This window comes from Stegodyphus dumicola, chromosome 9 (genome assembly GCF_044657685.1).
Source record: "Stegodyphus dumicola isolate Sdum_Otavi_A_Nest chromosome 9, ASM4465768v1".
Classification (NCBI taxonomy): Eukaryota; Metazoa; Arthropoda; class Arachnida; order Araneae; family Eresidae; genus Stegodyphus; species Stegodyphus dumicola.
The window spans coordinates 47,273,039-47,299,993 of NC_140776.1; the positions used below are offsets into that span (position 1 = coordinate 47,273,039).

At 30.0% G+C, this 26,955-nt stretch overlaps 1 protein-coding gene across 4 annotated transcripts in view; it reads right to left on the bottom strand.

Annotated features, from left to right (window-relative positions):
- Positions 1–4,215: 4,215 nt before the first annotated feature.
- Positions 4,216–26,955, bottom strand: part of LOC118192652 (adipocyte plasma membrane-associated protein-like) — a 30,138-nt gene continuing 7,398 nt past the window's right edge. For all 4 annotated transcript variants that reach the window (XM_035363649.2, XM_035363646.2, XM_035363647.2 and 1 more), the window contains exons 3-9: positions 24,576–24,691; positions 15,394–15,483; positions 11,425–11,541; positions 9,123–9,297; positions 6,448–6,582; positions 5,851–6,124; positions 4,216–4,805 (exon numbers count right to left, since the gene is read on the bottom strand). In XM_035363649.2, coding sequence (XP_035219540.1) covers positions 4,608–4,805; positions 5,851–6,124; positions 6,448–6,582; positions 9,123–9,297; positions 11,425–11,541; positions 15,394–15,483; positions 24,576–24,691 — 1,105 coding nt within the window. In that variant the 3' untranslated portion in view covers positions 4,216–4,607. The remainder of the gene's footprint in view (positions 4,806–5,850; positions 6,125–6,447; positions 6,583–9,122; positions 9,298–11,424; positions 11,542–15,393; positions 15,484–24,575; positions 24,692–26,955) is intronic.

Consider the following 26,955-nt stretch of genomic DNA (forward strand, 5'->3'; position numbering starts at 1 on the left):
TAGACTATAAATACACTATAAAAACATTAATTCTTTACAATTTCTAAAATGCAATGATTCAAAACAATGATTATATGCGAATATTAGAACAATGATTTACTATAAATATAAAATGATTCAATACTATTACTTAAATTAATGATAATACTATTCATATTATTAATCATATATGCCATTTTGTCATCAAAATAATATTTTTTTTCATACAGGTGCTTATTACTGAAATGATGTTACACATTACTAGCAAGCAATTCAAAAATAAGATATGTACAGTACAATTTTACTTGCACATTGGAAATACTATACAAATAAATAATTCCATACAATGATTCCGTACGATTACTCATGAATAATTCAATATTATGATTCTATACGATTATACACCACACCGTTACAATGTCATGTATCCAAGCCATCAAGCGTAGTTATAAATGCTGTCATTCGCTGCACCTACCTTTTTATCACATTATACCAGCTGCGCAATTCAGATGAGCGTTGTATCGCTCCACAATGCTGTTTGATGCTGCAAGTTTAATCATTTACACACCTCGGCAAACTAAATTTGTATGCCACATTTCGTAGTTGTAGTTCAGTTTTTTCTGGGTGCATATATCTTTTTGCAACAGAGAGAACTATCACTTCCTGACCATCCTAACGAAGTTACTTGCTTGATGATAGCTACGATCTGTTGTTTGAAGCTTGGCCATATTGTGTACCTTATTTCTTTCTAAGGGTTTACTAACTGATTTAACAATAACATGATGAATATGAATACCTACGCAGTAAAGCAGACTCCTCCTTGGAAGAATGCATATTCGGCGTCTTAATGCTTTCCATACCTTGGCAAAAAGATACTCACGCGCCTCTATACAGGCAGCTTTCAGGGAAGCAGATAGAGGGCGGGGGGCAAGAGGGACATTCGTCCCCGTGCGCAGTTTCCAGTGAGCGCCAAACTGATACTGCAAATTTTTAGAACGAAATGTTTTCTTCTCTTGGCAAACAGGAGAGGGTGCAAGATCTGCAGTTTTTCCCGGGGGCTAAAAGCCCTAGCTACAGTTCTTCGAGCACAGACATAAAAACAGTACTTTTACTTCTGTGTTAACAAACGGAATCAAAGAAGTTGCATATGATGATGAAGATTGTCAACAAAGTCTTTTGCAGGAACCATATTTGAAGAAGAATTGCAAAGAAATTTTCCTGGAAGTTTCAAGCAAGTTCCATACACCATTTCAGCTGGTGATGATTCAATATCTTCTTTAATACATGACCACATATCATAATCAGTTGTTACAATATCAGGTACTCGAAATCTAGCAATCCATCCAGAGTACAAAATTTCAGCAGTTTGGTTAGTCACTGGGAAATCTTCTGACAACCCAGTGAATTTATCTATGCAAGTTAAAATGTATCTATAGTCTTTGGATAGCAAAAGTGGGTCAACTGCATGGATATGGTTGAACCTGGTATCAGGCAACGTAAATAAATCAAGAGAACTTTTAGTTTGCTGTGTCAAAATATGTAACTAAACAAAAGTTAACACATTTTGAATAGAATGCAGCAATGGCTAAAAATTGCTTGCAGGGGTTGAATGCATCTTTTGTTTCGTCATCCCATGTAATTTCTGACTTGTTCTTAATTTTTCATTTCACTAAATCATACAGACAAGCTTATATCTCAGCTGCATTTTTGTACAAAATGATGGTAGAAGTTAAGCATTGAAAGAAATCACCTTAGATCCCTTATAGCTGGTATTCAGTTAGAGCTTTAATTTTTTCTGGTACTGCCCAGATACCATCCGATGAAAGTAGAAAACTTAGAAATAGGACTTCTTCTTGCCCCCAAACTCATTTAGCTAAATTAACTTTAAGTCCATAGCACTTAAATCATTCAGATACCTTTTCTAAACTGACTTTGCAAGTGTTTTTAATCGTCTAAACCTCGTAAAACTTGATAAATAAATATTTAAAATGTTTGAGCTGAATTTCTTAACCCAAATGTCATGTTGCAAGGGATAATGATCAGGTAGAGCAATGGAATTCAATTTCCTTAAATTACCAAAAATTCGCTAATCATTTTGTTTTTTAACAAAATGTATATGATTAGCATAAGGAGTTTTCATATGCCAAATGATTCCTAGCCTTTTTTTTTAAAGCTGCTAATTTTTCAAGTGATAAAATTTAGAACCTTTGAATAGACAAGAGGGCCTTTAGTTTCAATGTGGTGCTGTACATTATGAGTAATTGAGCTCATAATACATAATAGGCGTATTTATTATGTATTTCAGGTGTATTTATTATGGGATTAAATAATTTAGGAAATTTGTTTAAAATTTTACTATAAGGGGCATTGTTACAAATGAGAGTTAGTCCCAAAGAACTCCTAAAGAACAGTATGTTTTAGAATTAAATTGGCAAGGCTATCAATCAAACATAGCTTTTTTATACCCACCAAAATTCCAGACTTATCTAAAAAATGATAGATTGTGATACATCCAAAGTGCCAGGGAAATCGTCTTCTTAAACCAAAATTTTTTAGTACCATAACTGCATACTTTTCAATTACTCGCAGCATATAAGGTCAAATTTTATGGCATCTTACATTTTGCAATTTTTTTATGAATGCAACTAACCGCCACATCACTATCAATCAAGAATCAGAAACCAGTACTTTTATCCAAAATGAATAAGTAGCAGTACAATTTGACTACCATCTGTTGCCGCTAATACAGAGGCACCTGAAAGTTTTCTTGTCATTTGCATGGGAAATGCATTATTTAGCTTTTTAAGCAAAGGAGTTATGATATCAACACAAACTGTGAGTCTGTGATTTAACATAATGATTTTCACCTCTTGATTTGCTAGAATCTTGCTTTCAGCTTTCACTATGATTCCAAAATTTAGAACAAGATGTGTATTCTACTATTGCTTTCAATGACATGATTTCCTTATTTTAAGGTTTGAAGATTTAGTGCATCAACACTTACACCAGCTGTTTCAGGCAAGTAACCAGATATCTCATTAAATTTATTGACTATTTTTGCCAAACCATCTAGTATTACTGCATACCAACAATATCTTTTGGAATGAAAATGGGAGCCTTAGAAGCCAAACGGAATTTAATATTTCCTCGCTTACGCTCCTAACCGGTAAACTGCATATTTCAAATAAGAGTTGTCATGATCTTTTATCTCCTAAATGTATTTTGGCAAAAGCATACATATTTTCAGTTTTCTAATTCTCAAAATTGGTCTAAAATTCTTGTTTTCAGTTGGCTATACATGCCAGTTAGTGGAAGATTATATACAATATCAGATAGATTATACCAAAACTTTTACATTTAATCTAGCTACAACTGAGTGAAATTTAGTGTGACCTGATGTGACACCAGATAACATTAAATTTGATTATAATTGTATGAACCATGATTCTGGGATACTTTCTCAAAATTAAGGTGCATGGACAGCAACTTGAGAGAGTTTGGCAATCCGAGTTTCTCTATTATGCAGCATTTAATTTTCAAAAAACTTTTAAACGGAATTAAATATAAAACAACGCACAAAAGTTGAGCAGTTAAAAATTGTAAGATAAATTACTGATCTCACTCTTTTTAAGAACTGGTGGCCATTAATGTTGCTAACTGGTTTCCATCTTGTCACTGTTCAGCATTACAACATGATTTTGTCTTCAAACATCGCATCTGAATAAGTCACTTTGGAATGGATAAGTTCTTCAAATTTATGACTTGATTAGTATTAAGAAATGTAGTCATTTATTTATTTATAAGTTCAAAATACAGAAAGGAAACATTTTATGGTAATGAAATGTCGAAAGTAAAAAATTAAACAATTTTCTTGTTCTAAACTTATGATTACTATGGCAACTTTCAAAGTTTAATTGTTGCCACATATTAAACAGATTGTTACAATTATCTTTATTACTAAGAAACAGATTATCTAAATTGTCAGGGTATTCTTAACTTGACAGGCATTCACTTGTTTTGTCATAATTAATAACCCACTAATTTTTTTTTCATTGACTAGTGCAGTCAGGCATCAAAATTATAAAAAAGTAATAATTTGAAAAAAAAAAAAAAAAAAAAAAAAAAAAAAAAAAAACAAGACTATAGTTTGGAAGTTATAGTATTTGTGTTCATTCTAATATAAAATATGTCACTCCTTTCCTTATTTAATGTATGACTCTGTATAGCATAAAGAAAAACATATACAAAAATATTTATTTTTATGTAATGAGAATAGAAAAATACAGTTCTTTTTTTTTCTTTTTTTTTTTTTTTTTAATATAAATGTTAGTACAGTGGAATGCATCCCTGATATGCAAATATAATTTTAAAATTCTTGATACAAAAGTTATATGACAGAACATATCACATCTTTCCCAGAATATCACATTTTAAAAAATTATCAAATTGAAAAGTTTCATATGTAATTTATGAGTAAAATTTATGCATCTCAATTCTTAATTTAGAAAAAGTTTTTCATCAATTTAAACTTGATTTGCATATACTTGTGATCAGTGGTTATGATTTCAAAATGTTCAATTTATATATCAGTTCTACTTTATTTATCATCACCCTATAAGGTTACTTGTCTACAATTTCAGTCTTCCCAGATAGCGATTTCGCCAAGATCCAAGGTACAAGTAGCCATTGTGCTCCAATACTTCTGAAATGTGCACAACTTTTCCTGAAGGAGAATGCAAACTTTGTATTATGTTGCCTTTGTCATCAAATTCTATAATCATACCATATCCAATGGGAAGATCAGCTACAATACGGCCATTTTTCAACTAAAGAGGAAAAAACAAAATTCTTAATTATGAAATAAAAATATTTTCAGTTATTTAAAGTATTAATTCAGCTGATAAATGATGCAAATTTAACGTTGCTACAAAAATTTACAATAGCCATTTATATTCATCTTTTAACATACATACTTTTAATTTCATTTTCTCTAATGGCAATTATTTGCTGAGATTAAGCTCTTCTAACACCATAAGGATTAGTGAATTTTTACTGCAATAATATTTTAAAGCAGCAGTTTAAGTCGCTAGATTGTACGAGTACAAAAACTGCTAGATCTTGGATACACTTCTTAAAACAGCTTAATATTAAATACTAGTATAAACTGAGGATTTTCTCCACAAATTCCATATCTGTAGTTTGCCAAAGGTGTAATAAAGAAGATGTAAAGCAGATTAAAATGATCCAGATGGTTTCCTACACAGCATTGTTATGGGACAATATACTGCAAATAAGTATTACATTTGTACATGTATTCTTATCATAAATACATGCACTGGTATCATTAAAAATTGATAATTTTTTGTCATTTTCTGGGAAACTTTAGCTTATAATAACTGTTTTATAATAGTTATTTTTCAAAATAATAGTACTAGTATTACATTTGGAATAAAATCCACCATCTGATAATCAGAAATGATTTAGAACAATTACATGATTAAATTTTTTGTCATTGAAAAAGCAGACATAGTTTTCATCTATAAGGTTTGAAAACAAAATTGGAATTTATTGCCAGCCGAATCTAAATATAGTTTTATTGAAAGTATTTTGAATACTAGACTGAAACTTCAAATATTTTTTCTATAATTAAACTTTTTATAAACCTTGGTTCATAGTTTTAGACATTGCTGTTATTAAATAGCAACTATTAAAAAAACTATTGTGAATTATTTACTGTAAGGTACTGCCTAATAAAATGAATAAAAACTATCACCCATTAAAGAACCTCTATGGTAACTTTCTTATTGCTGATATTTGGGTAATATGGCATTCAGTGTATTAAGTGAAAGAAAATAAAATTTTGCATCTTACCTCAAATGCTATTTCTTTGGCTTGTTTATATGGCAGAAGGCTCAAAAGGAAACTAATTGGAGTAGTAGATATTTTGTGAACGTGCAGAAACACCCTTCTTAAAAACGGATACTCAGAAAACCTGTCATGAAGAGCTGGAGATTCAGCAGTACGAGCAGTAGATAAACCAACCCAGTAGTTACCTCTTTTGTTACGAGATATGTTGTCAGGTTCTCCAGGTAAAACCAAAGGAAGATCAACTACAAAACCTTTTTTAGGTCCAGTTACAATATACCTAAAATTTAAAAAGGATTATTATATAGCATGAAAATATTAAATACATACGGGATTATGACTAAACAAAACAGAAAAGTTAAAGCAAAAACTTTTAACGTAAAATACTACAAATATAAAATTTCACATTAAAATTTAGAGAATTTAATTATGTTAAGAGTGTTACTCAATTACTTCATATTTTTTACAAATAATATACTAAATCAAAAATGAAAGAAGTAATATTTAAATTAATGAAATGATTAAGAATAAGTAAATATTAAATAAATATTTCAAAATGTCCTTTTTTTCAGTTAATTTACATATATACATACTAACACCTACTTGAAAATTTTATTTTTATTGCCCTCAGCTATAAGTAGAGCTGAACCATCATGAGTGAACTCCACTCCATTTGGAAATGAAAGATCTTTCAATACTACTGTCACTGCTTTTGTTTTCAAATCATATTTCAGTAACCTTTGGAAGAAATTTATACTCTTATTAGTTACATGAATAATTCATAAAAAAATTAATGTATTCTATATATTCATTTGCTTTACATTTCACATAAATTGATTCACCACAGAAATTTAATCCCTTCTGATATTCTTCTGACAGTACAAAGTCCACGATCCGGATGTCCAATATCCGGAATGATCTAAAATCCAGACCTCAAAATCACCAACAACTTTTTTTAAAAAATTATTTTAAATGCTTATGGCCAGCAAGTATATTTCATGGTGAGGTTGATGAATATGATAGCCGTGAATGTGAAGGTTTTCAGATATTGCAAACCAAAGGTTAAACTTTCCAGTTAATGGAATTTTTAAAGAAATGTGAAGAAGCGGCAATAAATAAAGATGATATGCCAGAAATTTTTCATTGCAATGATATTGCCCCAATAATCAATCAATTCACAGGTGGCGAAATCTGTAGTATGGTTCTAGATCTAAAAAAATACCGCTATCGATAGTGAAGAAAGTGTGATAGACAGGCTATTGAAACGAAAAAATTTCAATTGATAAGTTAGTCGGAATTTTAGATACAGCTATTACAGGACTTAAACAATAGAACTATGTAACTGAATAAGAAATTATGCCTATCTACCGAATTAAAGAGATAATATTAGCACAAAAAAAGCAACTTAAACAAGATACAATTAGAGAAATATTTATTAAAGTAAACAAATAAATATTAAGCCTTTTTTTTTTTTTTTTTTTTTTTTTGTAAATTTTGTTACTCTTTGGATCATAAATGCTTCATTATTTCATAAATCACAATTTTGTATTTTTAATTTTATAATTTCTACATGCCATCTCACAAGTGTTAAACTGATGATCTAATATCCGAAAAAATCCCAAATCTGGAATCGCCAAAGTCTCAACGAGTCGGGATCTCGGACTTTTTACTGTATGTAATATTTTATCCAAAGATATGAATTTCAGAGGTTGCTTTTATAATCTGGTGTTACAGGATACAGTACATTTCCTGATAAATATCTTCTTAAAAATTCTACAGAAAGTTTATAAGTAATCACTGCTTAAACTTACTTGGTGACTAATATTGTCAGCTGTAGGCTGCGGTCTCAAAAGTAAACAAACTTTACTAATTCTTTACACATAATTTACATTAGAAACAACTTTTGTGTTAAATCACATCTATTAGCTGTTACAGTGCCACTGCACGTTAATATGCAGCTCCTAATTTCAATTTTCTTGAATGAGTTGAATCATTAATTTTGACAGAGTATGTCTGAGGGCTTTTCTACAAAACAATCACAGTGAAATGTTAGGAATACATTTATTAGAATTTAATTTAGACATTTGCATTGTTAATATTAATTATTCCACTGTTCCCATTACATTTTTCCCCATTTTTAATAGATCTTTTAAAGACTGCCAACAAGTTCTGAATGTATAATGAATATGATAGTCGTGAATGTATGTACCTGAAAGGCACACTTCATCTGATGGAGGCTCTGCATCTTAGGTAATAATAATTTTGCTCATGGTCAGACTACTAATGCTAATGTGTCAACTACACATCCCAGACTTCCTTATAAAGCAGAATTCAGGCAAAAAGCCACCTTGGAGATGGCTCATAAGTCTTATTTGCTTACGACTAATGGTTATGTGGTAGTGTGAGGTAAATATGGGTGTATGATACCAGTCCCACATTTACCGGACAATATACTTTCTAGCCTCCTTTACCCACCACTTAGTCTGGGTCCATGGGCTCACCACTCCCAGTTCTTGGACTCTGTGGTGGGTTGCATGCTTTATAAACTTGAAAGATCCAAGCGGCAGTCAAGCTTTCTCACAATTACAATTCTTACAAGCATGATCCTAATTTATATCTAATTCCCTTTACTCACCGAGTTTACCACCCAAAGTTATTCATGCAAGGTTTGCCCTACCCAGGGATAACCAAGGTGCTGGTAAGAGTGCAATAGATATCGTACTGAGGTCAGCCTAACAAACAAGTATTAAAGTGGCTGTCAAGATGCTTCCACCAGTATTACACGAGCTAGAACCCATTCCCTGTGGGCCATATGCATCAGATGGAGTACAGATTTCTTACTCTCTCACCTCACCAGAGGGTACTCACAGCCTCTAGTAGTTAAACCACCTGATGGAGTGCAGAGTTCTAACCTGTCTCCTCACAGATTAGAAGTCTTTGCCATACCCCATTGGTCCAACTATATGAAACAATTTTCCTTTAGGATTCTGAAAGTGTCAGACTCGTGTTTGTGTTTCCCCAGAGTGCTACTGCCACAGTATGACTCAAAGTCCATATGTACACCTCAGGAGTAGATCTTATGATAAAACATATGTTTATTTTTTAAATTAATTAGCCTAAATTTTTGGACCCTTCACAATTGCTGCTAGTGCAATCCCACCTCTGCTTCTGCCAAACACTTACCAACACCAGTCGTGCATTAAATGAATAAATAGCAAAAAGTTTTAATGTGAAAAATAAGTATGAATAAGCCTATTATTGTAAAAACAAATGCAGACCTTCCTGATGTGTCATGCTCCACAATACTCACAATGACTTGGCTTAAATTCCATTTAGTACTTGATTGTGTTAAATATATTACATTTTCTTTTTCATCCAATGCCAAATCATTTAGCAATATCAATGGTTTACCATCAACAAGAGTATCAGATGATAAAATGGTATTTTTTTTCCCTGAAAAAAAAAAATAATAATAATATGTATATATATAAGTTTCAGAGATGCAAATATAGTTTTTACTAAGAGAAAATCAAAAATAAACATATGTGAAACCTATTTGGAAATTATAATTCCATATTTACACTAAAGATTAGCATATTTATTATCACATAACAATTTTTATGGCTTCAATATAATTTGTACTACAAAATTATTATCTTTTTTATCCATTATGTAAATATCCGGTTATAAATATCCAGTTACTGAAATATTGAATAATTTCTTTAGATGAAAATCTCTCCATAAACCTTGATTAATTTGATCACTGAAAACTGATTATTTTAATGTGATAATTATTACATTCTTATTGAGAGCATATTGATTGCCGAAATAAGTTCGTAAGTCCTCAAGATATATCAAAATGTATTTCAAAACCATCATTCTATCATAATGTTCCCTTTTCCTTGCAATACATAAAAAACAAAATTTTATTTTGCACAGAAATTAAGTAAAATGAGCATTAAAAAACATAATTATGTGCAAGCACAAACAAATTTAATTATATTTTTAGGCACAATAAAAAAAAATTTTTCTAATTTCTCACCCTAATCAATTACAATTTTCGGATCAGCAATGCTTTTAAATATCATTTTATTTAAAAATTTTGAGATGAATAGTAAAATACATATAAAAAAGAAAATATTTTGATAAAAAATGCATAACTTTCTACCTTTTCCTTCTTTCTCCCCCCTATTTTATAAACTGTAAAAATTCTAATTTCAAGTTTCCCCCCCCCCCCCAGTTTCCATATAATACTTTCTTCATATGGTAACATTTGCAATTTTTGCATTTAAAGACCTAGATACCATTATGAAGTTTTGTGATATCTATGGTATTTCCCTTTCAAGTGGCTTGTCTTGTGTTGATAAAATAAAATATCTGTAATTCTGCACTAAGAATAATGATACCTATATTTAATGCATTTATACATTTAACTTTTATAATCACTACCTGTATATTTATTTGCTTTTGCTAATTTTATCTTCATAGAGTATACAAGACTTTCTTTCACCCTTTTGGTTCCCTTAATGTGAAAACTGTCCTAGCTCACTACTCGAATATTCCTTTTACATGCATGGTTAAGTAAAATACCCTATACCAGAGTTAATTAAACTGTGGATCGCGGGACCTACGGCATGGGGTCGCCAAAAATTTTAGCAGTTTTGATATTTCTTTAACTTATTACAATAATTTTACAATTAGCAGATATTTTTACACAATTTATCTGAAAATAGATAAAGATAACATAATAGAGACAAAGAAAAAATGAAAACGTTTCGACGCATTCTTTTTATAATGTAAGGTTCATTTTACTTGCTTTGCTTGTGACGCTGTCATTTCGCCTGTTACTTATTTAAAATTTTCACACTGTTCTCTCTCTTAAAATTAGAGACCTAAAATTGCGATAGAATATTACAGTATAAGTGAAAACATTTACAGTTTCATTCATGCATGTGCGGATTTGTGCAATGCTTATGGGGTCCCACAAAATTTTCGTAAATATTATGAGGGTCCTGGGGTAGTGAAAAAAATCTGAGAGATAAAAAGGGGTCGTGACTGAAAAAAAGTTAGAATTCATCTTTGTTTCTGTCACAGTGGGCCAAAAATCTTTGTATATTCATTTTTCAGTACTTTTTCATATCACATAGTTACATCATTACTATTTTATATATAGGAGCTAATATATATGAACTATAATACTATTTCATAATAGTTGACACAGATACAATAATACTATGTTTCAATAAATTCCACGTACAGTAATAAATCCGCATATACTCTTTAATTTCCTTCAAACATAATCTTAACATATTATATGCTACAACTCTAAACTCAATTACTGGCTCTATATTTTTTGTTCAAAATTAATTCAAATTCATAAAATTGCACTATTATAATATGAAAAATTTAAACAATAAAAAATATACAATAAGAAAGTAGTTTTCTCTTCAACTAAACAAATTTTACTTAAATGAATAAAAGTGACTGTATTAAGACAACAGTCTAAAACTAATAAAAGCAGATCTGTCATAAGAAAAAAATATCTTTAAATCATATGAAAATTTAAATTACTGTATTTACCTGTCTTTACATCAACAGTAAATAGACCCAGATATCCATCTACAACATAAAGAAGGCCAGCTTTATTAAATTTCATGCCTAAAGGACGACCACATATATGCTCCTCATGTTGACCAGCTATAGAGAAATAATAATAAAAATATGTTAAATTTTACATTATATATAATTGCTGATATTTTTCTCATTCAGAAAAGTTACATCTTTTGTTAAAAATTTAAATTCTGAATTAAGTTTCAATCAGATTAGTATCACTAATAACAGATTACAAAACTATTAAATAATAAATTACCCTAGTTATTTATTCTAAAACTATATATTAATTCATGAATTCATAAAAAGGAAAATAATCTTTATTACAAACATCAATTTAAGTCTGTTAATAAATTGTCATAAATATTTTCTAAGGATAATAATTTTGTAATAAAGGAAAGATTTATGCTAATAATACATTTTGCAGTATAAACAGAAATAATTAATATTTTTATACAATTAAAAACTGTGTTATTTTTTTAATTTTATTTATATTATCCTTATAGAAAATATATAATTTGATAGCAAACTTAAGAGAGGAAGAGGAGGGGAAAAAAATAAACCCTCAACTTTCAAAGTTATTTAATAAAATGTTAGTGATAACAAATTACTATTAATGACCAGAAACTGAATCATTCATATTTACTTTATAATATGCAATTCATTAGTTATTAAAATTCAAGTAACAAATCTTCATTCAAATGCAAATTTATATAGAGTAAATTACAAATGTTCATGATACAAAATCACACCTGTAAATTTAAAATAAGTATGCTGCATATTACAAATTTTCCTATTTAAAAATAAATGATGTCTAAAGACATTTTACAGCACAAAAATAGGAACATATATAAATAGCAGATTGATTATGAATTATATGAGAATAACATTATTTATATCAGTTTATTACTTAACTTAATTAGAAAACTTCAGATGCTTAATGATAATTAGTTATAAATATTTATAATGATAATTAATAATTTTCATCCTATATAATCGTCCGTCTCATTCTGTTCATACATAACCCAAGTTCATGAACCCAATACAATCCACTTTCAAATATCAATGTGATACAAAGCTGTAAAATATCAGCATAAGCAAAATATCTATCCCTGATTGCAAAACTTTTTTACAGGAACAAAACCATGGAAGACAGAAATCTGAATTTTTCCTCATTAATCATTTGACAGTAATCCTACTGTTGCAAATTATTTACATAATGTAACAAACTTTTAATGATTTTCATCATTTTATAGTAATCCTATTGTTACAAACTTTTTATCATGTTAATTGATAGCACCAATTAATAACAAAATGGTATTGGCGGAAAAAAAAAGAGTACTTTATAGTAGCATGAAAGTAAATCACCCATCAGTGGCAGTTTAGAGGTATGAATGTAATCCTTCAGAGGTTAAGAGGGTATTTACGTATTAACGCCACCGCAGCTGCAGGATTTGGCAGTTTTTAAGTGCCGGCAATCTACACCTAAAATTTTTGTGACAACTCATAAATTAAAACACTTTATTTAAAACCAACGTAGTCAATCGGATTTTGGTGTAAAATGGGCCGATATAGAGTTTAACATAGGTTCGAAACAGCATCTCTTTTCTTTGATGTCATGCTGTCGCCATATGAACTTTGCTAAATAAGATTCTAAATGATGTCGCACTGTTTCCCTAGGCCTCTTGTTCCTCCATTTAGCACTGCCCCACATTGTCTCAACTGTTTGTGTATGAACTCCTGTATCAGGATCAATAAAATTGTACAGTACAAAGTCCGTAATCCGGACTCGTCGGGACTTCGGGGATTCCGGATTATAGATCATCAATTTAAATCTGGTAAGATGGCATGCAGAAATTATACACTTAAAAATTTGAAACCGCAATTTATGAAATAAAGAGCAATTATGATCTAAAGGGTATCAAAATTTACACACATACACGCGCGCGCGCACACACACACACAAAAAAAGAAAAGCTTAATATTTATTTGTTTACTTTATTAAACAATTCTTGCAATGCAAGTTGTTTAAGTTGCTCCATTTTTTTTTTTTTTTTTTTTTTTTTTTTTTTTGTGCTACTTTCTCTTTAATTCTATAAACGGACATAATTTCTTGTTCAGTTATAAAGTTCCAGTGCTTAACTCCTGTAATTGCTGTGTTGAGAATACCGAGTAACTTGTCAATAGAAATTTTTTCATTTTCAATAACCTCTCTGTCATTTTCTTCACTATCAGACGCGCACATGTGTAAACGCTTTACTGGCTTTACGCGCATGTGTAGTGGACGCTTGCATCAAATGCGCATGCATAAGTTTGTGGCTTTGAGGTCCAGATTATAGATCATTACGGATAATGAACGTCCAGATTATGGACTTTGTACTGTATTTATGATTAACTTTAGCATGTAGGAATCATTCTTTTTCTATTATATTTGTTTGGTAACCTTTGCAACTGTCAGTATAAATTGTGCTACCATCTGCAATGTTTTCAATAATTTTATTAAGAAGGGTGGAGCAAGTTCTATTAGAAACAGTGACAACAAACAAATCTTTTGTTTCTCTACATATACCATCAAACAGTCACTGTTTTGGTAATACTCGACCACAATTATTTTTACGCTTAGTAAACAAACTTTCATCTATTTCCACAATGCAATTTGGTCCACCTACCTTCTTGCTTGGTTTATTCTCCATATCCAAGACACATAATTCACGCATGTAATTGTTCCAATCCATAACAGTTTTATCCGATAAATCAAGTTGCTTTTCACAAAATTTTATCGACGTCAACTCCTTGCACCAGCAGTATATGAATCTCAGAGCTGAACAAAATGGAATTCCCTTCCTTCAAACCAGTTGTCTTGTAAGTCTCATTTACTGATCACACTGTCTTGAATTACATTCCAAAACGTAAGTTTACCAAAACAAAGTTTCATATCATGCGAATTGGTACATTTTCGTTTTTTTGGTAAAATACTTCGCTCCTGAAAAAATAAAATTGCATCTTCTTCTGTGCTTGGCAAATCCCAAAGACGCATTTTCGAAGCACTAAAAAATGGCGTCAAAAATCAGCAAACAACAAGACAAAAAGAATCCAAAAAATAATTGCGTGTGAACAACAGGTGCTCTTTATTGTGCTTCAGCGGAACTTTTGCTGCCGTGGCGTTAATACATAACTACCATTAAGAGCATCTGAAATTAGTATTGAAAATTTAAAAGAAACCTGTTAACGTTGGTAACCTTCAAAGAAGTGGCATTCCTACTGTGAGTGATGACATTGTTGAATCTATTGTGAATCACACAAACCCTTTTCTCAAGGATGGAGCCATACCTGTTCATAGTATTGATACTTTGAAGACCAGAATGATGCATACTGTGTCTAATGTTATACAGGAAAAATAAAGGTCTAAATTATAATAGTGTTATCACAACAAGTCTTTGTAATCAGAGAAAGACATTTTGTTCATCTTATACATTTGAAATGCAGAAGAAATTATGCTATAATTTCATAAATATTTTTATAGAATTAATTAATTATAAACTCCACATTTGTCTACAAAAACACATACAAATTAATTAGTTTTTGATCGTTTGTACAAAATTTTGTACACAAATCCAAATTGCTCTGTAAATTCAGATAAGAGTTATTTCAAAACACAAAATATGGATATATTATATAAATTTTATATAGCACCAACACCTAAAATGTGTAGCTACACTGGATGATGATTACATTTTACAAAAATTAAATTTCTACAGAGACTTGGAATAACAGTGATGTTATTAAACAAATTGACAATGTAGTTAACAACATATTTTACAATAAATAAATCTTTATAAAACAAATATCAACATATTTCAAATTTTTTAGGAAATGCTTCCTCATTTATATTTAAAAGATAAGAAAAAGAACTAATACATAATCAAAATTTTAACATACCACATTCTTTGCCAGTACGACAAATTTCAGTCACTTTATCTGGAGTTACACGAACAATTCTTCCATCTCCCAATCCAGTATAAACAACACCTAGAAAAGTAATTTAAATAATAAAAAGAGCATACTGTCAGAATCACCAATTCATAAATTTTTATACATTTAAAATATTGTATGGAATTTTATAGATTTACTGTATATATTTTAATGAATAAAGAAAGATACTCAAATAAAAATCAACAGGCATTCCTTAGCTACAAACACATCTGTCCTATAACCACATGGATACGTATCTCCAAAACCTATTTAACTATATAGAACTGCTTTAACACTGCAATGAGTGTAAGTAGAGTTAAATATTGTCATGATAATAGGAATCCATAGGTTTGGCTACTCAGTCAGAGATTATGCACAATTAAAGGTTAAATGACATACTAAAAGTGGCATTATTATAAACACCTAAAATATGGAATTGTCATGGAAACCCTAACCACTAACTTGGTTTATGGTTTATGAAAGAACTGTCAAAGAGTAAAATATTTTATTTAAGTGACAGTTATCAGACAGACTCAGCAACCACAACAGATGATTTTTTTCTCAACTGAGAATGGAAGGGATGTGTAGGATTTTCAGTTGATACAACTACATTTTGTTTTTAAGGTCATACATACTCTATTCAGCTATTACTGATCATATCCATTTTATGCCCAGCATTGTTAAGAATGATAAATAAAACAACACTGTCACTTGACTGTACATCGGTGAAAAGCACATTCTGACATTTTAACATATATAACTAGATACTTTTAACAATTTAAAGTTGCTCATCCAGATTTGCATTGGCACATTAATTTTAGCTTTTAGATCTTTAAAGTCTGGAATTTGCTATGACAGTATTTTTTACATTGCTTCAACAATCTGGATAGGCTGTTTTAGCACAATGATGTACTAATTGCAAATCAGTATCTCTAACTTCATGCTTTTAAGATATGCAACTATAAGTGTTTTACTCACCAATTCAAAACCCTCTGACAAATCAGGGATTTTGCTAAGAATGCCCAAATTTCCAAAAACTGTCATAAGAAAGAGTTTTTTTCTAAAAAAAATATTAATGCCTTTGATACTTTTTAATAGGCCTATTACTGGCACTTCCAGTAACCTCAGTTTGGGGAGACTTCCCATTGTTTACATCACAGAAAAAAAACCTTTAGCAGGGAATTGCATAGATACGATGAGAAATAGCCCGAGTGTGTTGCGAGATTGTATGTGACAGATTGGGAAAGTATTTCGTGTTTGCAAAATAAAAATGTCACAGTACTGCGAGGCAATTAGGTGTGAGCATTATAAAACTGGAAGAACAATACTGATTCATGGAGGGCAGTCACATGGGAGTTACTATCAATGCCCCTGGTATTTTATGCACTTTTAATATATAGCTTTAATTTTTTTGACTTACTTACATGTATTAAATAAGTACTTACTTACATGTATTAAACTTACAAGATACACATACATGTATTAAAATGTTAAAAAATATTCTAGCCATACTTATAATATATAGGATCTTGCCAGTTACAGGATTAAGAAATTACTTTTTGGTCATTCGCTACGCTATGTACGGTATGTAAACAAAAATTGGTACTATTTGGTTTTGAGGGCCGTAAAAAATTGCCAAACTATTGTTGATGCCAAAAATAATTGTGGCAACCCTAATGCAAGAAAGGAAGTATAATAGTAAATAACTATCTAAAGATTGATGCTTTAATTTAGATGAAAGGTTAATTTCATATAATATTTTTATTATTATAATTTATATAAAAAAGGCTAAACATGACTGAATGGAAGCATAAGAGTAAATAACTATTTCAGTTATATATTTCGGTTATTATAATTTATATAAAAATTTCTAAACATAACTGAATGGATGCCTGCATCACTATTTCACTACTGAGTTATCGCTAAAGCATAATTTCATCCATTGGTTGTTCAAACATAATTTTCTATAACGAATGATGCTTTTTCTTTGAAAAAATTCTTGGTAAAGTGCAGAATCGCCCACTTATTTGTTTGCCGCTTTTTACAAGGGTCAAAACAATTGGATTTTTGTCAACTTTCTTTTACTTTTTAAATGAAAATAGGTTGATGTGTACATAGATAAAGTCAAGGATGTGCACAGTGCCATTTTTGTGCAATTCTGGGAATTTTTTTAAAAGTGAAAATAGGTCGATGTGTACATGGATACCGAGTATGTGCAATTTTTAAAAACGCGTCAAGCAGTGGGTGATTCTGCATTTTACCCAAAATTCTATTGCAGACTTTTCGTCATGGGCAATTCCCAAATTGTTAAATCCATAGGATATATATATATATATATATATATATATATATATAAAAGGATTTAAAAATTAAACTAGTATTTCAATGGCGTCATATAGAACTATATAAACTTACGCAATTTGAAACCAGCGCGTACACTAGATTTGGCACGCTGTTTAAATGGGCGCGTTTGCTAGATTTGGCGCTTTTGCGCATACATTTTCATTGCAATTTTTTTACGGTCCTTAAAACGGAATAGTATCCAAAAATTCTACAGCAATTTTAAGAATTAAGTGCACGGTATATTGAAAAACAGCTCTAATAATTGTAAAATAAGGATGAACTTCTAACAGTATAAAGCTCTAAAAATACTAACATATAATGAATATAACAAATACTAACATATAGCAAATATATGGTGAATTTTGACTAATTATTATATTTTAAATACAAAAATAAATCAGCAAATATACAAAGACAAATCCATAAAATTAATGAAAAACTGGCACTCACTAGGGTCACTAGGTATATTAGCTAATTTTGATATAATAAAGAACATGCTTCAATAGTTTTCCCCTTTTTTTTTAATTATCAAATAACCAGAACTACCAGATGATCAAAACATCAGTTTTTAAATTTCGGAGTCACAGATCAGTTATGCTGCAGTTTCATTTTCTCTTTAACAACTGCTCTTTTTCTTAGTTGGACTTCTTGATTATTTTAATCCATACATTTTATAGATATCCATATAATATAAATATTTTAACACTCCTTTGTTTTCTTACATGACATTTTTGAAGTGCAGTTTTTTTCTGTTATGCATTTTGATATATTTATTTTTTCATTTATATCTGTCCCCTTGCTAATAACTTAAAAAAAAAAAAAAAAAAAAAAAAAAAAAAAAAAAAACTAATTAAAAATACTTAAAACTAATAGTATTATATGAAATTAAAATTCAGTTAATTTTTTTAAAATTATTCTAAAAGAATTTAAGTTTTATTAATTTACACATTATTTTTAGTTATGAGATTTAGTGATGCTTTCCCCTTTGCAAAAAAAAAAAAAAAAAAAAAAAAAAAAAAAAAAAAAAAAAAAACCCACTGCTTTATTTGCACATTGCCAACACACTACAACAATTTTTTCCCCAATATATTAACATTTATAGGCCCTTTGTATCACTTTTTTTCCCTCTCAAAGTGTTGGTTGAAACATTTTCCTACTCCTTCACTTTGTTAGAAAAAAACGTACGATTGTTTTCTAGAGAGCAATTACTCTGAGTTGCAAAGAATTTTGAATTTTCTCACATATTTTCATTGATTAGTACTCATTCAAGGTTCTCGTTATTCTTAAATAACTTAGTTACATATTTCTGTAACAACATTTCCAAAGTTTCTTATTTTACTCTACTCATTCTTCTTTCTACTTGCCCTACTGCAAGATGATAAGCTTTCATCTGGCTCTTAAGTTTTAAATGACAAAGTACTCTCCCTTAGTTTTGCTAGTAAAAAGAAAGGTACTCTTTGAAGGGATATCTAAAAGCCTTTTTCACATTTCAAACTACTTTGCTAAACTTTCTGATACTTTTCTATTCTTGGAGTCAGATTAAAAAATGTATGTGTGCATGCATGTATGTACCTACGCACATATGTATGTGTGTATACATACATACATATGCACGTGCATTTCTGAATCTGGTCCCAGTAACAGAAAAGTACCATCTTTTCTTCAGATGCAATCATAAATGAAGAGTTAAGAAGAATTTAAAGTTATTTCTTCAGGTTAACAAGAAGTTTATATAAAATATTATTTCCTTTAATCTCCAGGTTAACAAGAATTTTACAAAAAATATTATTTCCTCTAGAATTTAGAAGTCAGCACTTCAATTGAAGTTTTTGCTTCCATGTTGACAAATTTGTTCCGTAGCTCTTTCACACAGGAAATGTGATAGCTTTGTATTTTCTCCTAATGGTTCCAAGCATATGTAACTTTTGGATATGTTCTTGGATCATGCAACTATGATCAATACATTTTTTCTTAGGAAGAACCATTTCCATACTTTCATATTCAGAAACATACATAATAAAGTCAACTGATTCTGTCATTCAGTTTACACTTGAAATTGAATCCTGCAATTTACTTTCTCTTTATGATATTTTAATAACAATGAGTTTAATTTCAGCAGGACAGTTTATTAGAAGCCTTTTTCTATTTGGCCTTCTGCCAGTGGCAAATCTTTAATTATTTTAAGAAACAAAATATGGTTTCTCTCTATTCTCTATTGTGCCCTACACTTTTTTTTTTTTTTTACAACTTTTTGGCTTATGAACTCAACCATTTAAAAATTGTTCCCATTGCCAAAGAATTTTCTCTTTTTATTACTGATAAAACTTTTAAAAATGATTATTTTCTTGCTATCATAAAGAAAATTCTTCAGTTACAAACAACAGCAACAATAATCCATCATTATAATTATCCCATTTTGTTCCTTTACTTTTTTTTAAAACTGCCCAGATTCTCCATAACCTTAACGTTCAACTTATTTTCTCTGCTACTAATAAACTCACTTTTTAGTTCTTAAAGACTTGTCTCTGATTTTAATGCCTGTGGAATTTATAATACTCCTTGCCTGTACTTTTCCCTTATGCACCTGCCACGAATTTTGGTGGTTTTTTTTTTTTTTTAGTTGTAAACAGCTTTTAGTTATGAGAAGTGCTTATATATATATATATATATATATATAAACACTTCTAATATAAACAAAGTATAAAAGTATAAACACTTATTAAGTGTTTACATAGATATCTGTGCTATTGTTGCATGTGTGTATATATAAAAACTTTTTAAGTGTTTATATATACACACACGCAATAATAGCACAGATGGTGCTGTTATTGGGCCTCAGTGTGTATTTGGCTTCTTTTTTAGAGGTACCAGAAGCATGGGAGAAACCTAACAGAAAGAACCTCCTTTTCTATATGGTTTTATGGTTTAATATACATTACTGAAATTAAGACAGCATTAAAATCTCACATTAAAAATATGACGATTATTTAAAAAAATGAAGAAATAAATATATCTTCTATAATTAATATTATATTTAAACTTCTCTTAAAATTATATTTCTTCAGTTAAGGAAATAAATTTTTTTAAAGCCTTTAATATTTACCAAACTCTCTCGCTAATAGCTAAAACTATTAACCAAAATAAACTCTAGTTATAGTTCAACCGCCTCATCCACGACTATGAGTGCAAACATGCATGCGCCATTCGGACTGAATTATTCTCAAAATAGCGTGGAAGGATGGGGATTTTCTTTCTCTCCAGCATAGTTCTTTGCGGAGAAGAGAAGACCTTTCACGTCGCAACAAGTAATACCACCCCTTTTGGAGGAGTCTATGTGTTTTGGCAGAATGCCAACAATGGTTGCACTTTAGACGGTTGAACTATAATAGTTTTAATTCCAATCTAATTATTCCAAAGTTTTTAAAAGGTCATAAGTTTTTACTCCTCTGATTCTGACTAAACAACACCAGAAACCTTTAAAAATCCAAATCTCTTGCTGAATTTAGCAAGCAAACAACAGAAGATCTTGACTTCTAAATCAACCTAAAATTCTTCATGAGTAGCCTCAAAAATTGCTTACAAAATATCACAAAATATGCCTTTAAAAAAAAAAAAAAAAAAAAAAAAACTTGGGTCATTTACATTATCCAAGAACCTAAATGGAAATAAAACTTTCGAGCGAAAGCTTATTTTCGTGTGTTTGTTTTACTCTAAACATGTATTTCAATAAATGCATTTCTTCTTAGCATGCATTTCTATAAAAGGTGTTGTCTCTGTTTTTAGATGTTCAATATCTGTCATTATCCCATCTGGCATCTTATATGCTTTTCTTTGTCAGTTTAAGTCCGAAACATCTTTCAGTATACATTTACCATCTAACACTTCTACTCATTCTCTAGAATTCCCCCGTTCTTCATCTGTGATATTTTTTAATCATGATTCTCCAAAAATGCAGCAATGTTATTTGTATTGCTGACACATTAAAAAAACTTTTTAAAAATTGATTATAGTAATAACTATTTATGATGTGATTATTTAACAGATTTTCCAAATTTAAACATCAAAAGACTCATTAGAAACAGCTAAAATGTGTGTGTGGGGGGAAAGAGGTTTTCCTCTGCCGCATAATTAACACTAGAACCATGTATCTGGTCAATTTGATCCAATCCAATGTTTAATTTGTCCCCACGCGAAAAGTATTAATTGAAAAAAAAAAAAAATTCTTTAATGGTTTTTAATATTTTAAGGTAAACAACAACTTACCAAATTTAAGAATGTGTAACATAAATATATTTCTGATTACTAACACTTATACCTAGAACTGCAAAGTGGGCCAATTTGATCCGTAAGAAATGTTTATGCCAAAATGACGAAAAACCGATGCTTTTTCTCAGAAGTAACCATAAAGTATATCTGCCTCACTCTTGAATTCCTCAAATGGACTGCACAGGAAGGGGAATAGTGTAGGTTTTCAGTCAAGGTCATAATGATTGGTTCAAAACGCGAACCGCATTGGAATGCAGTGGGAAATTATAATGAATATTTCAAAAGACCTTTTGAAGTTGCTTTTGTTCTATATTTAGTATAAGGATTGATAAGATGTCACGACGTCGTTCCCGACTGTTCAGAAAGTGGTTGAATGCAGCAGTAATAATATTTATACAACAATTATCTGAAAATGATTCAGAAGATGATGATAGTGTTTCGATTTTGAGCAGTGAGGTTGAATACATTCCTGCTAATGAAGAAAATTTGAATTCAGGTTAAGAAAAGAAAGTGATGGTGACTCTGGCAGTGGCCCAACAATTTCTGGACCTTCTCACTGCACTAATGATGATAATTTATCAGATAAAAAAGAAAAATCAAAATTTCTAAGAAAAGATGCATGCACTCAAGGAAATCTGAAAACTAAATCAGTAGTAACATTTGAAGTTGGAAATAATGAAATTGGCAAAGATTGGACACTTTGGAATGTAATCTTTTAAAGCAATGGTGTATATTGTGCAAAAAGCACTTAAACTGGATAGCTTGTGGTCAATGAACTGGAGACCACCGTTTTTCTGAAATACAATGTCAAGAAACAAATTTTGTGAAATAATGAGATTCTTAGGCTTCGATATAAAATCATCGAGATCAAACTGTCTAGAGACAGACAAATTTGCGATTATCTCTGATATTTGGAATCATTTCACTGAAAATTGCCAGACTAACTATACATCAGGTCCTAATATAACTGTAGATGAACAGTTATTTCCTACAAAAGCTAGGAGTAGGTTTACTCAATACATGCCAAACAGTCAGAAAAATTTGGAATCAAGTTCTGGTTAGCTGCAGATGTTGATGCAAAATATCTAATAAATAGATTCTCGTACCTTTAGAAAGATAACCAAAGTCCATCCAACATTTATCTTTCTGAACATGTAGTACTGCGACTATTAAGTCCATATGACAATAAAAATAGAAATGTCACTGAAGCTTCACAACACTGAAGCTTGCAGAAGCACTGAAATTACAAAACAACAGCCTTGTAGGAATTGAAAAACGCTCAAGAAAGGAAATACTAGTCTTTGTAAAAAAGTCAGCATTGCATGCGACTACGGTACTAACACATTAAGACATCAGTCTAACTTTTATCAGGGGAAAAAATATAAAAACATTTTGCTGCTAAGTAGTCCTTATTCAATTGTAGAAATTATAGATAGTTCCAAAAAATTACCTGATTCAATTGCTTATTACAACGCAACTAAATTCAGTGTGGAGGTGATTGACCAAATGACAAGGAAGTATACTGTCAAGTCTGCTTCACATAGGTGGTCGGTGCATGTTTTCTATTATATTTTCGACCTTTCTGCTATCAATGCCTGGGTTTTATACAAAGTATCTGGAAAATCTATTAGTAGATGGCAATTCATTCTCTACTGGATAAACTACTACTTAATGAGTCCAATGCTACAGCTCAAAATGTGAAATTAAAATCTAAGATATTTGTTCAAAATGCAAAGCACGCATTTGTGGTAAATGTACAAAATTTATTGCTAAATTTCGTGAACAATGCATACAAAAAATTGGATTTTTAAAAATCTGTAAAACTTGCAAGTTAATTGGTAAAATTTTTATTTTTTCTCTAAAATTATTTAAATGATATACTCAGTTTTCTCATTAAAATTTGAAAAAAAAATATGCTTTATTTTGTTTAAAGGGACACATTATTATATTTAGTGAAATAAAATGTTAAATAATATGCGTTTCTAAAATTTTAGGTAATTTCCATTGATTTATATAAAATATTTAAAGTAAATTTTGAGAAATACTGGTTGTTACATAAAAACAAAATGTTTTAATTAATTAAAGTAATCATTTGTGCATATTTTTAGGTATTTTCTATCTAGGGTCAAATTGACTTGCACCGTGGTTCAAGGTATATCGAAAGTCTCGTGGTTCTAGTGCTAAAGTTCGTTAATATATTTTTATTCAATACACAAAAAATTAATCATGAAGACATATGCATTCTACTTTACCATTTGCTCCCTCTCAATTATATTGTTTTGTAATTCATGCCAAAAATATTATGAATCCATCTTAGCTTTTTTTAAACTTAAATAGTAATTTTTAAACCTTGCAACCAAATAGTAGGTGATTCTTTCATAATATATAAATGAGTTAATGAATAACATGGACAAGCAGTAGTAATAAATATAATGACTTCACATGAAATTACAATTCTAGTAAATGATTATTTTTTGAAAAAAAAAAAAAATAATAATAATATTGAAAGTATGAAGTAACAAGGAATAAATCTATCTTACCTTGGTGAACAGCTAAAGATTCAGGCCAATGAATTTCATTTTCATGCATTCGCTCAGTTTTGTCAAGTTTTTCATTTGGCTTTAGAGCACCTTCAAATTTTTCAGGGAGAGAAACACTGAAACAAGAATCATTTCAAAAATTTTTATATTAAAGCTCGAGAAAACAACAAAAATTAAGATCCCTTCTAGTAATTGTATATAAATTTGATGAAAACATTAATATGTTGTGATACATGATGTATCAAACTTGGCATGACATGACAAATTTGACATTAATGTAAAATATATAATTAAAATTAATGAATGGTAAAATCAGTATATCTTACACTGAATGATTTACTCTTCAAATTCAAGCTAATGCAAATACCATCAATAAATAGATGATTATTTGCAGCATACACAATCTGTTACAAATGTAACAAACAAATTTGCAACCATCCAAGCCTTGCTTCAGCAAACAGTCTTCTCCATTTTTTTTAAAAATTTATCATTTTAATAAACCTTTACTTAAGGCTCCTTTAAAAAAAAGTCTGAAAGGGTTCAGATTTTTCTGAAGGAATCAGATTTGAAAGTGTACTTTTAAAGTTTAATATGGTTTATCAGCAGGGATTCTCAATAGAAATAGCCCAGGTGGAATAATGAAGCATTTTATACCATATTAGATGAACACGCATTTAGACTAACATAAGAATGTTATACATCCTGTATATTTAATCCATTTTTTTCTTATCCGATTGGGTACAATGAGCCAAAATTTGGTTCCTTTTTCAAACTGCTCAGAATGCAAAGGAACTCATCTACCCAGATATACTATGGGTGACAAGTAGCATAAAAGAGGGCTCTATGCAAGAAAACCTATGATTTGTGACCCTATAAATTGGACTGCAAAAAATGCCTGGTTGCAGTGGTACAGAAATCATCCAAACTGCTTTGTTTGAAGAGTGATTCCATATGTATTACAATCTGGAGGGTGGAGAAAAACACATATAATGAGTATGAAAACATCCATGAAAGGCATCAGTACAAAGGTTGTGGAATCTCAGTATGAATGGCATCATTTTCAAAGGCCATACTAACACATGCATTTTTATCGGTGTAACTATAAATGTGAAACTATACAGAGATGAGGTTCTTGAAAAGTAATTACAGTATTATTTGTAATATATTTTCATCAAGTTGTTTAGGGTCTCAATTTGTAATAACGTCCTCTTAATAATGGCCATCTTAAATGAACTGCATCGGTGACTAATTATCTTGAGAACTGCAAATCAAACCAGCAGATGGAGTGGCCCACATATTTTTTAGATTTAAATCTGACAGAACATATGCAAGATACACTAGGAAGCCAACTTCTATCACTGAAACCCCCACCTAGCAACAGCTTCAAGACAATATTGATCATGAATACACTTTTTTAACTCCAGTTAACTGGACAATCTAATACATATTGCTGAAATGCATGCATTTTGGTCAGGAGTGGCCACACACCTTATTAACTTTTTTGATGTATTTCAAAAATTGTAATGTTAACTTTTCCCTAAACCGTTTTATATCATATTTCCTACATTCTTATTTAAATTTGTTTCTGCAAAAATAGCCAATTCTGCCTTTCAAAATTATGTCAGACATTAAAAAATAAAGATTTTGCACAAGTTCCATGTTCTTAGTTACAAAATTATTCAAGTTACCTGGGTTTCTATAGTTATTTTAATTTTTCCTGCCAGAACATATAAAAATGTAATACATTATATTAAAATTTTAAAAATATTTAAAAAAAAGGAACTCATAGAAAAAAAAAGAGAAAATATTTTAAAAAAGGAACACATTAATTTTAAAAACTTATTAAAAAAGATTTAAAATTATTTTTGAAAAGATTTGTACATAAAATTCTAAATTAGATTTGTAGAAAGCATATTTTATACAATTAAACATTATTTTTTAAAAAATAGTTGCTGATTGACGCATTTCTGCACATGGAAGTTAAGTACTTTTAATGACTTTTGTTGAAAAAAATTAAGGATTTATCAGCAAACAGGAACTGAATAAGTTAAAGTAATTATTTACACCCGAACTTTACTTTTGTAATAATAAAATAAATCTGCAAGTAGGATGCATTATTATTAAATTTCGGTACTTTTCCGTTTCGCCGGCACAAATCTTGCCAAGCAGACTTTGTTGGCGACAGCATGCAGTATACACATAAAAAATTTTAATTCTAAGAATTTTTTATTTTGAAGGCATAAACATATTGATATGATTTAAAATTTTGTAAAAAGATATTAAGAATTTACTATGCTTTCATGGTTCAAAATCTTGATTCGTCGGATTGTACCACGTGACCCAAAGTGATCTCATCTCACGTAAACTACGCTACAGAAAT